This window comes from Aythya fuligula, chromosome 2 (genome assembly GCF_009819795.1).
Source record: "Aythya fuligula isolate bAytFul2 chromosome 2, bAytFul2.pri, whole genome shotgun sequence".
Taxonomy (NCBI): domain Eukaryota; kingdom Metazoa; phylum Chordata; class Aves; order Anseriformes; family Anatidae; genus Aythya; species Aythya fuligula.
The window spans coordinates 110,257,251-110,271,788 of record NC_045560.1 but is presented as its reverse complement, the minus strand read 5'-3'; the positions used below and the strand labels follow the sequence as shown (position 1 = coordinate 110,271,788).

General features: G+C 40.5%; 1 protein-coding gene across 3 annotated transcripts in view; it reads left to right on the top strand.

Moving 5' to 3' along the window:
• Positions 1-3,388: 3,388 nt before the first annotated feature.
• Positions 3,389-14,538, top strand: part of ESCO1 (establishment of sister chromatid cohesion N-acetyltransferase 1) — a 33,157-nt gene continuing 22,007 nt past the window's right edge. For 2 of the 3 annotated variants that reach the window (XM_032183466.1, XM_032183468.1), the window contains exons 1-7: positions 3,389-3,450; positions 6,137-6,240; positions 6,445-6,643; positions 7,219-8,590; positions 9,267-9,378; positions 10,429-10,492; positions 12,731-12,845. In XM_032183466.1, the coding sequence (XP_032039357.1) occupies positions 6,447-6,643; positions 7,219-8,590; positions 9,267-9,378; positions 10,429-10,492; positions 12,731-12,845 (1,860 nt within the window). In that variant the 5' untranslated portion in view covers positions 3,389-3,450; positions 6,137-6,240; positions 6,445-6,446. Of the gene's footprint in view, positions 3,451-5,062; positions 5,162-6,136; positions 6,241-6,444; positions 6,644-7,218; positions 8,591-9,266; positions 9,379-10,428; positions 10,493-12,730; positions 12,846-14,538 lie in introns of those variants that run through there. The other variant, XM_032183467.1, reaches the window with a different exon arrangement.

Genomic DNA, 14,538 nt, shown 5'->3' with positions numbered 1-14,538 from the left:
TGTTGTAGAATATCCCAGGCATGTTTTTAGTTTTTATAGTTGTTGTCTTGTTTTTAACTTGAATTCCAAGAGAAGAAAAGGAAAAAATCTGCCAAATGCAACAGCAGCCACAATGGGCAGCAGTTCTTCACTGGCAAAATGAGAGAATCACAGGATGGTTTGGGTTGGAAGGGACCTTAAAGGTCAGCTGGTTACAACTCTCCTGTCATGGGCAGGGACACCTCCCACCAGACCAGGTTGCCCAAAGCCCCATCCAGCCTGGCCTTGAGCACATCCAGGGATGGGGCAGCCACAGCTTCTCTGGGCAGCCTGTGCCAGGGCCTCACCACACTGAGTGAAGAATTTCCTCCTAATGCCTAATCTAAATCTTGCCCTCTTTTAGTTTAAAACCATTTCTCCTTGTCCTATCATTATCTACCGGAGTAAAAATTCACTCTCCATCTTTTTTATAAGCCCCATCTAAGTATTGAAAAGTTGCAAGGAGGTCTCCCCAGAGCCTTCGCCACTTGCTTGCTCAGATGAGATGCCTGATAACCAGCAGGGTGTGTTAGTGCGTCAAAGGGGCTGCAGGACCTCTGTGCTGGCTGGGCTGCTCTGGTTGACCTCGGGATCCTGCCCTAGGGCTGCAGTTTCACCAGCAGCTACAGCAATGCTAACAGCTCCCTCCTGCCAAAAGTAGGAGGCTTGCTCTTCCTCCTCCCCTACCTCTTGGTATCCCCAATTCAAGTCATATGGCTCTCGGCCTTTAACTTTTTGGTTTTACCAGCCCAGCAAGTTAAATTTCCATGGCTAGCAGGGCAAGGTGCTAGAGAAAGGGTGGCATGAGGTAAGGAGCTGGAGCCCACCGCTGAGTGTGGCATAACTTAGAAGCAAGTAATTTTTCACTTAGCTGCAGTCAACAGGCGCCCCATCAGTTTTACAGTTAAACTTGGTAAATCGGGCTTAAATTAACATCAAATCTTTTTAGGATTACACCTGTTCTATCCAGATATTCCCTCTGTGTGACTGCAGTTCCTCCTTCCTCCCTCAAGCCCCCGAGTCCTACAGTAAATCCGTGCCCGAGCACTCCTGTTCACAGTCACCACAACGTCTGAAGAGAGCACATTTCTGAAAAGCTTGTGGAGATTTTGCTCTTTCAGTTAAGAAAGTGACATTTGCTAGCACGTTCACGCTGAAATCAGCGCTTCAAAATGCTGCCACCTCGTGTGGAAAGCTGGAAGTTTACTCATATCCTATCCCATGAGCCGAGCTTTTCCAAGTTTTTGGAGTTTAATGCTTTACGAGAACGCTTGCTTCTTTACAACAACATCCCTGCTGCTCAGCAAATTACTCTTCCATGGAAGGACGTGAGAAAATCTACCTTGACCTGCTTCGTGTTCCTAAGAAAGAGGGATGTGAAAACATGGTGTTAAATTTACAAAGCTAGCAGTAACATTTAGAAAAAAAAGCTTTTATCATCCTCCAGGAGGTTTACAGGCTGCTCAGTGATTAAGGTATCTTTCATCTGGAAAGTATCCTGTAGGTTACCCTAGGAAAGCAGGAGGCCGCATGTTGCTGCGTTCGTTGTAAAGTCACAGCAGATTATCAAGCATGAAAGAGGAGCTGATACAGGGGGTTATAAATAATATGATCAGCTTTTTCAAAAACTGCAGCTGCTGAAAATTGCCATTTGTCTAGGACAAACTGTGCTTCAATGAAGTGTGTCGAGAAAGAATCACAGAATCACAGAATTTCTAGGTTGGAAGAGACCTCAAGATCACCGAGTCCAACCTCTGACCTAACGCTAGCAGTCCCCACTAAACCATATCCCTAAGCTCTACATCTAAACGTCTTTTAAAGACCTCCAGGGATGGTGACTCCACCACTTCCCTGGGCAGCCCGTTCCAATGCCTCACAACCCTTTTGGTAAAGAAGTTCTTCCTAACATCTAACTTAACTAATCAGAAGACTTACCAAGGTAGGCAGTTTCCTGTTTTAGTTAATAAAGAGAGAATTTTACAGACAGAACAAAGTGTCTCAGGGAATATGATCTATACACAAGAAATCCTTTTTTGTTCAGCAACGTCGCTACACCTTCTAACAATTGATCCAACGTATGTAATACCTGTAGAAAACAATAAAATATTTGGAAAATTAATTTTAAAAGGCCTCAAAACTATTAAATCAAAAATACCACTTCATAAGTATTTCAAATATTAACAAAAGAATATTTGTGGAAGGTTTACACTATATAGCTTGCCAGTACTGAGTTACTTGTGTGGACTGTCTGTTAGACCAGGAATCTGTTACCAGAAATCCGTATAGGAAAACAGAAATCTCTGGGGTTGATGGGTTGGCTAACGCCGAGGTTCACGACACTGTTCTCCAATTGTTGTGATGGAGGGAGGTCTACACATCACGATGTAAATTTGTAGGCAAATAAACCTGGGCAGTGTCCACATGAGCAAGCAGGACGTACGAATAGGGGTGGGCACTCTGTAGAGACAAGCGGCCACCACACCGGGCCAGTGCTGTCTGGAAGAGCAGATCCTGCATGCGGTGTGCAGTAAGCCACTTCTCACACATTTGGGAGAAACACTGCTTTTATTCAGGCCTGGGTATTGGTGGATTTTCCACAAATTGAGCACACCCAATGCTGGCTTCTTCGTTACATTTCATATTCCGTCTAATAAATTCTCGCTGTATATGAATTGTGCAGTAATGTGGTGTCATCCTTCTTGTCTCCTTTTCAGGCCCTCTGGGCCACGCTCCTCCTTTCCATGGGGGTCTTCTCTGACAAAGTACCCTCACTTTTTTTTATTTATATATGGCCACACACCACCCAAAGGCAACTTAAGGCGACTTTCTCTTGCCAACTTTCCATTGTTTCTCCCATGAGGAGCACCTGTCCTTGATCAAAGGCAGCCTGGGTCAAACATTAAATGTAATCCCTGTCATGTACTACATCGATGATAGCTGATTAAAGGGATGCTTAATTAAACACAGACAATACCCCTCCTTTTTTTTTTTTTTTTTGAAGGGAAACTTTATTCGACGGAGTTTATTGTAAATATATTCGTCTATTTATGCACAGTGCTGCACTTAAGACTTCTCTGGGAGACCTGGGAAGACACCAAAACGCGTTGTTAGGGACACTTCTGAGGCACACCGCTCACCCTGAGGGGCGCCCACCTCAGGGCAGCCGTTACCCCCCTCAACGGCCGCCCGCTGCGCACGCGCGCGCTCCCGCCCCACCCCTCCCACCCCGCGCGTGCGCGCGCACACCCCCTCCCCTTCCTCCCTCCCTCCCTCCTCCCTCTCTCCTCCTCCTCCTCCCCGCCCCTCTCCCCCTCCCTCCCCTCCCTCCCTCCCTCCCTCCTCTCTCCTCCCCCCCCGCCCCGCGCCCGCAGCTGGGAGCCGGGCGAGGAGGGCGGCTCGCGCCGCCGGCACGGCCCCGACGCCCCGCGCGAGGTAAGCGGCGGTTGGCAGCCCAACGGCCGCCGTGCGCGCCCCCTCCCTCCCTCCCTCAACGGCCGCCTGCCCTCCTTCCTCCCTCCCTCCCTTCTCATCTTCCTCACGGGCAGCCCCGCAGCGCCCAGCCCCTGCCCGCTCCCTTCCCTCCCCGCCTCGGGCCTGCCTCGCCGCCCGCTGGGGCCTGGCTGCGGCCGCCTCCGCGATCGTGAGGTGTGTGGTGGGGGGGGGGGGGGGGCGTCCCTCTGTCCGTCCGTCTGTCCGTCTGTCTGTCTGTCTCTCTGTTTGTCCCCGCGTCCCTCTGTCCCCCTTTCACCGCCACCCCCCTCCCGGCTCCTGAGGTGCGCGGCCGGCCTCGCTGCAGCCCCCTTCTTTCCCCCCTTTTCCTCCCTCCCGGCTCGGCCGCGCTGGGACCCGCCTCATCCGAAGCGCTGTCAGGGCGGCGGGTGGCACTGGGCCGCGCTTGGAGGCCTCGCCTCTTCTGCCTGCCGCCCCGGGGGGGGCCGTGCCGCGGGGGTGCTGTGCTGTGCTGTGCTGTGGCACCCCCTGTACGAGCCCCCCCCCCCCCAAACCTGCCGTGCACCCCCTCCTGCCCGGCTCGCCCCTGCTCCGAGGACTCCGCGGTGTGGGAGTTGCGCGTCGCTGCTTCGACTTGATGCGCCGCAAGCTCGGGCTGCTGTTGCGTAGTTTGGTGTCGCCTTTCTTTCTCTGCCTTCTTCTTCTTCTTGCCGCGATCTGGCTTTTACCGGAGGGGACTTCTTCAGGGCAGAAGCTGCCGGGTGTTGGGCGTCCGGTGAAGTCCTTGCTCGGCTGCAAAAAAAAAAAAAAAAAGTGTTGGTAGGAAAGGAATGACTGCTGAGGAGCCAGCTCGCTTTGTGGGAGGAGAGCGCGTTTGTCAGTGCCCCGAGAAGTAATCGTTTCCTCGCTGGATTGCGTTTTCTGTTGTGGTCTTGAAAGTCTTTCTTGAGTGTGCCTGGTCATGTGGCGGAGAGTGACAGTGATGTCTGTACAGGGCTGGGGGAAAAAAAACAAACAAGAAGGTCTAGTTTAATACAGGGTGTGCGTCACGGTGTTTTCAAATTGTGAGAGTCAGTGGTGTGCTCTAAACTGCGAGAATCTAAGACCACAGACTCGTCCAGCAGCTATGCCTGTTATTCTCATCGTGAGTGCAATTTACAGTGGCCGTACCACGTCCCTGACAGGCTGTGGCCAGTGGAAAGCTGTCGGTTCGCCGAGTGTCATGTAAGAGCTCTTTCTCTATTGGTAAGGCATGCAAATTCTCTGACCTGCTTCTTAGGGAGAGACGGGGAAATGGCACCGTGAGAGGTGCTATTAGAGACTTTTTTTCCCTGTGTGTGTTCTTTAATGCCATCTCCAATACGACTCTCTAGTCGTGCAGCTTCTTTAAAGGAGAAAGATAGAAAGCAGCATTGGTGTCGATTTGAATGCGAGCATTACTTATCTTGTGTGTTTAGAAGTGTCTTCAGAAGAGAGAGAATAAGTGAAAATGGAGTGAAGGACAATTGTAAGTCTGAAAGAATAGAAAAAGTTTACAGCTCTTTACTTTTTCTGTTTGGATAATTAATAATTATTAAAAGGAGCTTAATGTAAGTGTCTTTCAGTTGTTAGAGAAAGGCCTGTGGCTGTCCATGCTGGAAAGCTGACTGTAGTTGAAGTGAAGTGAAAATATCTGCTCAGTGTTATACAACTGGTAATTATGAAGTTTGACCTTAAAATCTATCAGATTTAATACCAGCTGAGTTAAAGTTTGAAAACTAACACAATTTTGTTTTAGATTTTTTTTCTAGTCAGGCTGCCCTTGGCAAAAAAAAAAAAAAAAAAGGGTAATTCTTGACCTAAAAAGGTAATATGGAAGCTCCCAGCACTTAGTATTCCAGCAAACTTATTTTTTAATAGACATGATTGCATCTTTATGGAACAATTATTACTAATGCTGTAATACAACAATGGTTTCTTTGAATAAGAGATCTTAAAAGTTCCATAAGCCACAGATAGGTGTGAAAGATACAATTGACAGAATCTGTGGAGACTTGACTGAGAATCTCTGCTAGGTTTTAGTCTCTTGTTCATGTTAACTGCTGCATCATTAGCAGAATTTCAGAAGACATCATTTTCTCTAACGCCCAAGGCAAATATCTCAAAAACATCATTTTCTAGGCTTTCTGTCTCTGAATTGTAGCCTAAGTGGAATTAGAAGGCATGGTTATTGACACTTGCTGGTGCCTGTAAAGTTCTGTAGTAGGAGCCACAAAATGTAGAATCTAGTGAATTTATCTGCTGTTGCTGTGGGGCATGGGTTTGACAGGAATTCCACTTTTTGGTGGGCTGTGAGAAAGAGCACCAAACTATTTTCTGGAAAAAGGCAAAATGCCAAGAAACTTCTCTTCAGATGGTACTAAATCTGCCACCTTTCAAAGAGTAAAAAGGTGAGGCTTAAGACAGCAAAATGCCAAAAATTGCTGGGTGTGAAAGGCTTTTGGTTTCATTTTAAAATTGGATGTCAATTTTTAAATGGCTCAGCAATTCATACTGATCATCTGTAAACTTTAAGCATTGTTTGAGGAGATGGAAAAGGGTGGGAACACTGAATTCAGAGCCTGAGAAGGAAGTTAATAAAGTGCTTACTGCATCTAAATACTATGTGAACATTTTATGTTCTTCATAGGTGTCATGAAACGCCTTGTTCATAAACATATACATAAGGAATGCTCTTGGCACACCTTGATAAGTCACTTTGGCCTGAACATCGATTGCCTCTTGTAAAAACCTGTAAGTAAAATAAACGTATTTTGATTTGATAGTGCTTTGATGATTTGTTCTCTGATCGTAGTTAGCATGCTCTGCCTCAGAAGGGAAAAGAGAGTATCAGTTACCTTGTTTTGTAAAATGGGCAAATCTTGGGTTATATTAACTGACACTGCAACAGCAGCTGATAAGGACTCTAAAAGCTGAATCAATTATTGTGTTTTACAGAAATGGCAGCTCAGAAAAGGAAGTCTGCGTTAGTAGAGCCTTCTGCTAAACGTCCAAAACTGGACAAGAACAGCAGACCATCATCAGCAAAGAAGGAAAAAGAGGTGTCAGATGCAAAACATGTCTCAAGTAAATCCAAGTCTAATCAGTGTGCAGCGCAGGAGAAAACTGTACTTAAAACCTCTGTCAAATCAAACAGGTCAGTGACAAAGCAATAAGTAATTATATTATCTTGCTAATCTGCATTAGTGCAGAAACAATCTAAAGAGAGTGAATTTGAATTAAAGATACAGTTAAAATAGTTAAATAGTACTAGTGGGAAGATCAGCCCTAAATCATTGTGTGATATCTGTTACATGATCTTTCTCTGGAACCATGGTAGTGTCTTCAAATCCAGAAGGACTTCATCCAAAAAGGCTTCTGAAGGGGAAAAAAAAAGTCTAAGCTAATACTTAATTTAAAAGCTACAAGCCACAAGTGACAACAATTCAAAAACTGCTAGAAATGTTAGAAAGCATTCATGTGAGGTTCATAGTTCAGTCTTGCAATGCATAAAAAACATTAAGCACTACATGTAAGAACAACCAGGTGGAAGTGGTGTCTTTTTAGAAAGATTCCAGAGAAAATGATTCTTATAAAAACACTGAAGATGTAGAATGTGTTATTTAAACAAAGAAACAAAAATATTAGAGGGCAGAGGCTTTTAGGAATGAGAAAATTTTATTACGAGTTCTACTTTCTGGATGCTGAAAAATAATTATTTGAATCTTTCAGTAATACTACCAACGAACCTGAAGTGGGAATGCGCATGACTACAAGATCTTCGGGATTCAACTCAAACAATAAAACAATACCTGACAAAAAAGTCCAACAGCAGCCGAAATCTACAAAAAGCAAGGAGGTATGCCAGAAAAAATCCGTGCAAGAAATTCCTAAGTCAAAATGTGCAACTGCTCCAGACGAGCCTGTTACGAGGAGATCCCAGAGACTGCAGCAGTTAACACATGTAGAAGTACCAGCAAGATCCCTTCGTAATAGAGAAGTTAAAGAAGAAAAACCTTTGGAAATCAAACAAAGTAGCCAGGCAAAAAAAAATGCTCACAGTGTTCCAGCAAAAGCAGTGAAACCTGCTGGAGCAAAAACAGAGCAGAAAAAGACAAAAGCAAAGCCAAACAATGCAAATGAAGATAAAGAAATACACGTAGAAGTGACCAGCTCTCTGAAAGAGAAAAAGGGTAAGGCAGACAGCAAAAACGGTAATTCCAACAGCCTTCAACCCAGTGCTCAGGAGTCGTCATTGTGTCACGATGACAGTCTCAAGGAAGTTAAGAAAGACCAAATGGGCCCTGTATCTCCGAATCCTAGCAACACAAAGAAAGCGGAAGCAGATTCTCCTAAGCCAAATTCTAAGACAGTCACTAAGGAAAAGCAACAAATGCATCAGAACGTAAAAACCAGTGCAAAGCCAAACAAGGTTTCACAGCCATCTGTAAGTGAAGCAAATGCAGCTGATCAAACAGAGAACGATGTAAAATCCAAAAGAGTAAGCATCCTGGAACTTTGTGAAGAAATTGCAGGTGAGATTGAATCAGATACAGTAGAGGTGAAGAAAGATTCCCCTAATGCCGAGTGCGGAAAACCAGAAGAAAAGCCTGCTGAAGTACAGCTGCAACAGAGTGAAATGCTTCCTCAGAAAGAACCTGGTCAAAGTACTCAATGCAAACGTTTTTTCCCTAGCAAAAAAGGAATGCCTGTCAAGTGTACGCTGAATGGTAGAAATAACTCTTCAAACAAAAACTCTAAATGGACCAAAATTAAATTACTGAAAGCAAATAATATGAAGCAAAGTAACTTGCATTCTGCAAATGCCCCCAAGCTTGCTTTGTTAAAAAATTACCCTGAAGTTTCGGAGGCAAGTCAAACAGCCCCAGAAGCACAGCTTTCCAAGGCACAAGGCAAGCTGTCCCTAACAAGACTCTCGGAGAATGAGAGTGCAGCTTGTGTGCAGGATAAATCAGACCCTTCATCTGAAAGAGCTGGAAGTAAAGAAGTGGCATTAGAAATAAAACAGCCTGCAAAAAGAGGTGCGGAGAACGGTTTATTGCGAAACTTGACAAAACATTTCTCTGAGCCACGACCAGATGAGGTAAGTCATTTTAATTATGGTGGGTGGTGGGAGGGTGTTGTAAATCTGTTCTGTTTTCTGAGAATGCCATGCTCAGGAGGTTTGTCTCAGCAGTCACTATATTACAGTAACTTAAGAGTTTCAGATTGTATTAAAGGTCCTGTTACTGGAGTGTTATCGTAGATGGCGTGACAGTAAACTGGAAAATTAATCCTAAATTCTGTAGTTAATTAAATGTTGATGGTTAAAGTTTCCTGCTGGAGGCAGAGGCCGTACAGATTTCATACGGACACTTCTTGATGACTTAGGTTTGCATGGTTATTCTGTTCTGAAAAGTCGTGTTAAAGGAGGGAAAAATTTTTTCTCTACCTGAATCAGCTTCCATTACGAGTTAAGGTTCTAAAGGCAAAGGGGTTCTGTGGAAAGTATTTTGCAACCTTATATATAAAATGAAGAATATTTTAAGCTAAATTAATATCACAAATTTGAGTTTGTGATAATTAATTATCACACTAATAAATTAATATCACAAACTAGCTAATTAATTGCATTTTGTCTGCTTGAAATAATGTAATAGAAAAATTGGTGCTGTATTCAAGATGTTAATACTGAGTTAACGGAGTGGTTCCAGTAATAAGTTAAAGGCATTAAGTATCTCTGTTTTTTGTTGAAATCAGATGTTTTCTGTTTTGTTTAGAGCTTTCAGTTACGTTTGGAATCAAGTCCAGAAAGCTCTCCTGTAAAGTATCTTACAGCTCCTAAACCACCAAAACAAATAAAAAAAGAACCTGGAGAAAGTGAGCCACAAGGTAAACACTTAATAATAATTTCTCCTCTTTTTCTGACCAGTTACACTGGAAGTATAATAAGTCTTCCTTTCAGAGGAATGATTCACAGAGTAAGGTACAGTTGGTGCAGAACTAAATTTTCAGGATTGGAATTTACAAACAAAAAAATCCCTTTTCTTTTTCCATGTAATAAATAAGCAAGCCTTCAATTTTTCAATTGGATTCTTCTCTTGCATCTGTTTCTGTTAAGGATCCTCTGTTGGTTACTGCTTCTTTTGAATAGGTATCTGCATTTTCTCCTCTACTTTATTCTACTTAATCTTGACCAAATTATTAATAGAGTAATTGCTCTCTTGTTTTTATTAAGTAGTTTTCATTTTTCAGCCTGTGAATGCTGTTAGTCAGACCTTGTGATGCATGTGATGTGAATTTTTGACTCAAGTACATTTGACTAAGAATTACTATCAGTGGATCACTAGCATATCTTCTCATTAACTTTCCCCTTGACATTTCATCCTTTTACTTTGTGTTCTTGGTTTGTTGGGTTTTGTTTTGTTTTGAAAACTGAACCTGATTTTGAGTGTACTGTTTAACTATTTAGTTCTTATATAATAATATAATATAATAGTTACAACTTTACTGCCATTTTAAAGTATTTTTGCAGGATGTAAAAATGCGTTTTTTCTTTTGTCTATTCTGGATTCCTTCTTTTTCTTCTGTTACAGAATACACTCTGGGTGGTTGCATTTATGATTCTAATACTATGGAGAGAACTATTTCTATAGATGTGTAACCGTTATAAACAGATTTAAACTCTGGTGTAGTTTCACTACTGCACTTCCTTAGCTGCTGGCACACTGCTCTGCACAACTGACATGAAAATATTAAAGAAAAATGCATGCTTTTTAAAGTATATGTGGCAAAACACGAATACTGTCTCAAAGTTGCATCTCTTTATTGTTTATGAGCAAACTGCAGAATTGTCTTGAATACGTTTTCAAAAAAACAGTTTGTGTTATTTCCTTCGTAACTATAAACTATAATGAGATTACATTCTTTGATTAATTGTAGGTTTGGCTCCCAAGCAGGTGACGCAAACTTCCTCTACAAATCAAACTTCTGAAACTGAGAACAGGTATAGTATTTCATACATTATGAAATGACAGTCACCTTCCATAAAGTTAGGTCAATTTTTATTTTAAGACTGTTCTTCTTTCTCTAGCCTCAACTTCCAGTTTCAAATAAGTGACTTGCTTATAAAAAGGATTGCATTTTACCTAAATTATTGGGTGTTTTTACTTTGTTAAGAAAATTATTAAGTGAGATATGTAACTGTGCATTGATTTCAAAAAGTAGAATTTTGCAAAGTTGGGAAAACATTTGTAATAGTCTATTCCTCAAATCAGGTGAAAACCAGAAAGTATGGGAGGGATTGCTACATGATTTTCACTTACTGAATTATTTCACGTGCTTCTGGAAGGGTTTTCCCTTCCAGAATAAATTCCCCCTAATTTATTAGAATTAGTATAGTCTTTCCTTTTTCTTTTTCTTTTTTTTTTTTTTTTTTTTTTTTTTTTGTATGGAAGAAGAGATTTAACTTGGGATTATTTTGTGATTGCTGTTAAACTAAGGTTCCATGCTCTTAAACGGTCACTTAGCGAGGCTTGATGTTAGTACTACTAAACTTCAAACTGACATTTTATACTCGATCATGTCACCTTCAGTTTTTGACTGTAGTTCTGTGACATAGTAAGAATAATTTTTCCATACCTGACGTCTTGAACAGCAATATAGTTGGCACAGTAGTTAGTAAATTGCTACTGTTTTCTGTGTTCATAATGGAAATAAGGAAAAGGTTCAGTTAATTTTCAGTACTCCATCTGAGGCCAGATTAACAATTCTGACTAACCAGCCCTTTTGTATGTGTTAAAAAAAACCTCTACAACTATGGAATTTTACAGAAAACGAGTGTGAAGGCAGAAGTTGAGGGAATCTTCCTAGTTAAAGGAAGATTTTCAGATTTTTCCATAACTACTACAATAACTATTTTTTTCATATTTTTATTCTTAACTTTAAAAGTTTTATGACATCTACTCGAATTTATTAACTTTATTAGCTGAACAAACCCGTATTGCCTTACTAGTTTGTGTGTGTATGTATATATAAAGTATATAATATATATATAATTACATATATATTATATATAGTATTACATAATAATATATATGTGTATTAGTCTTCTGAGAGCTTTTTTGTCCAGATTTCCATACAGTACTCTTGATTTATCCAAGGCTTAAACTATCATTCTATTTTGTGCTACTCCTCTTGTAACATGAAGAGTAATGTATATTATCTACAGCATAGCTCTTTTTTTGGGGGTCCTTAAAGTAGCTACTTAATGCAAATTTTGGGGCACATGGCTGGAGAAAAAAAGATCTTGGATTTTGCAAGAAAAATGCTCTTGCACAGAAAATGTTCCTTTAAAATATCTGGGAAAAGGTGTTTTTGTTTTGTTCTGTTTTTCAAAAGCTCACTTAGTTAACTTGCTGCATGTGCTACAGCAGCAACTGCCATTACGTATTTGCTCTATATCTTTAGTTTGCTTAGAAATAGAATATGTAAATGTGTGCTTTCAGTAGTTCTGTGTGTTTTCTTCTGGTTATCTCCACACGTTTTATCCAACTTTGGAATTGATGTTATCTTTCCCCCGAATATAGTAGAGGGTTAATTTTCTTGTTGATTTGTTATAGTGCTTTCCAGCCTTTCTTTCAGTTGTAACAAAGGGAGACTTAGCTGAGCGAGAAGATTGCAGTAATATATATCAATTTATCCCTTATGTCCTCTTCTTCCTCCTTCCTTCTTTCCCATCTCCCTTTACTGCCTGTAGTAAGAATATAAGTTTGAATTGAGTTTGAGAGATTTATGACGTATGTTTTATATTGCCCACTTACATTTGTGGGAATATTTATATGATCTGCTTTAGCAGCCTGATGTGTGATACCTGACACTAGAAACCTAAACCTTGCGTAGGAAATGTATAGCATGAGGCATCATCCTTCACGCTCTGAAAATTTCTCAGTTAATGATTCTGTTAATGGATGTGAATAACCTACCCTACTCAAAATTTTCTGGGGGGCGGTTACTAAAATAGTCTTGTAATTAGGCTGGTCATGAACTGTGTTTTTGTTTAATCCTCTTATTTGCCTATTTTTCCAGTAGATTTGCAAACTGAAATATATATGTCTGTTTTAGGTTATTAACTTGGATTTGCATCTTGTTAAAGTTTAGTTATACTAATCAGAAAAGCTTTAAGTGTCTGGGATGACAGATATAAGCAGTCCCCTTTTAACGTGAAATATGTTTATATTTCAAGGGTTCCATTGTCAAATCCTTCATTAGCATCAAAGTGCAGTAACTTCCTACCATCTGAGGAACATATTCAAAAGCTAAAAGAAGCAGGAAAAGATGGCGATAAGCAGCTAATCATAGTAAGTACTACCCTTTTAGTAAGGTTTATGTTTCTCAAACAAATTACTTTGGAATTAGCAGTGCTGTGTTTTTATGAACTAGTCTAAAAATCATTACTCATACATGTTACTATTGCCATTGTAAATGATTTGTGAAAATTGAGCCCTTATTAAATTGTCATTCAATAGTTTGGAAAAATGGTGGCTGACTGACATTTAAAACTGATTCTTTTTTAAAAATGCTCTTCTGGAAAAGAGTGACTGTACAGTAAAATTTTGCTTTAGAGAGAATGAACTTGCCTTTACTTAGGTGCAAAATCTGTTTCTTAAAATTTCAGATGCATAAGGGGATTTGCATCTGGCAGGCTGTGTACAAAATTAATATGAATGGATTTATTCTTTCATTAATGAAGTATATGTTGTTCGGAGAAAACCTTTGTCTTGGAACAAATATATTTTTCCTGTGAACGCACTGATTTTCACCACACTGTTTAAGTAGCATAATGGTTTGGTTCTTTGTTCTCACCATCATTTGCCATTAGTTACCAAATGCAGGTATGTCCTTTAAAACAAGTGAATGCAAAATGAGAAGGAAGAGTGGTGTTTTTTTATCACAGAAAAGACAGTTGTTTTTCTGTCTTGTAGAATCACGCAACTTCATAGTGAAACAATTGGAGTTTTTGTTTGCTTCATTTTACTTTTTTGTTGATTAACATACCAGATAATCCTTGAGAAATTAAAAATTTGAAAAATGGAGCTGGGAATCTAGAATGGGAGGGGAAGCCAGGCTGTGAGAAAGAAGGGCTCAGTAGGACGCTTGTCAGCAAAATTACCCCTCTCATACAGAATTGGTGGTCTTGCTAAATTGCATTATTTTTCATGTAAAGCATGGATTGTATAGATGAAAATAATAACCAAAATAGAACCAGCTGAACTCTGAATACTTTCTTGCATCCATACTTTAATATTTCAAAAGCAGAGCTTCTGAGAATTAATTCGATAAGTATATCCTTGATTTGCCTAAATGATACAAATCTAGACACTTGAATGCCTACTCACAAGGTGATAAATGGTGTATATGAACAACATCTAACGCTTCCTAAGTAGTTCACCTATTGTTTCTTTTAAAAGTCATTTTACCAACAGAGTTAAAATGTGTGATTAAATACCTTAACTATATTAAAAGGACTGTAGGAGTATTCCTTTTCACTACAGTGAGGTTAACTTAATTTTTGGTCATACAGTAATAGAGCTTAACTGAACAGTTGCCTAGGACCCTTGACAAGAAGAAAGATATAACTTGCTGCTTAGCTACAGGGGAAAGAATGTATTTTTTTTTAACCATATATTCAACGGGAAGAGTTGTAAGTTCCCTAACCTAACAACAGTTTAGCATATGAAGAATGGATATCTATGAAGAACACTAGGGAAAATGGGAGAGACCTAGTTTCTTGTTTTCTGTGTGTATTTCTGGAAAATGCAAGCAAGCAGCATATTTCATTTTTAAATGTGAAAGTAACAGCTTCATAGTGTCTAATATGTTTCAACACTTCACACAAATCAAATTCACTGAGTTTGGAGCAGGCTTTTTATTCTGTTGAAGGGGCATTTTGGTAATGCCTGTAGATCACTTTACCAAGAGACCATTAGGGAAGGTAGTGCTCTGATATTCTTTTACCTGGGGGGAAAACTGATTTTAGCATTGTCAAAACAT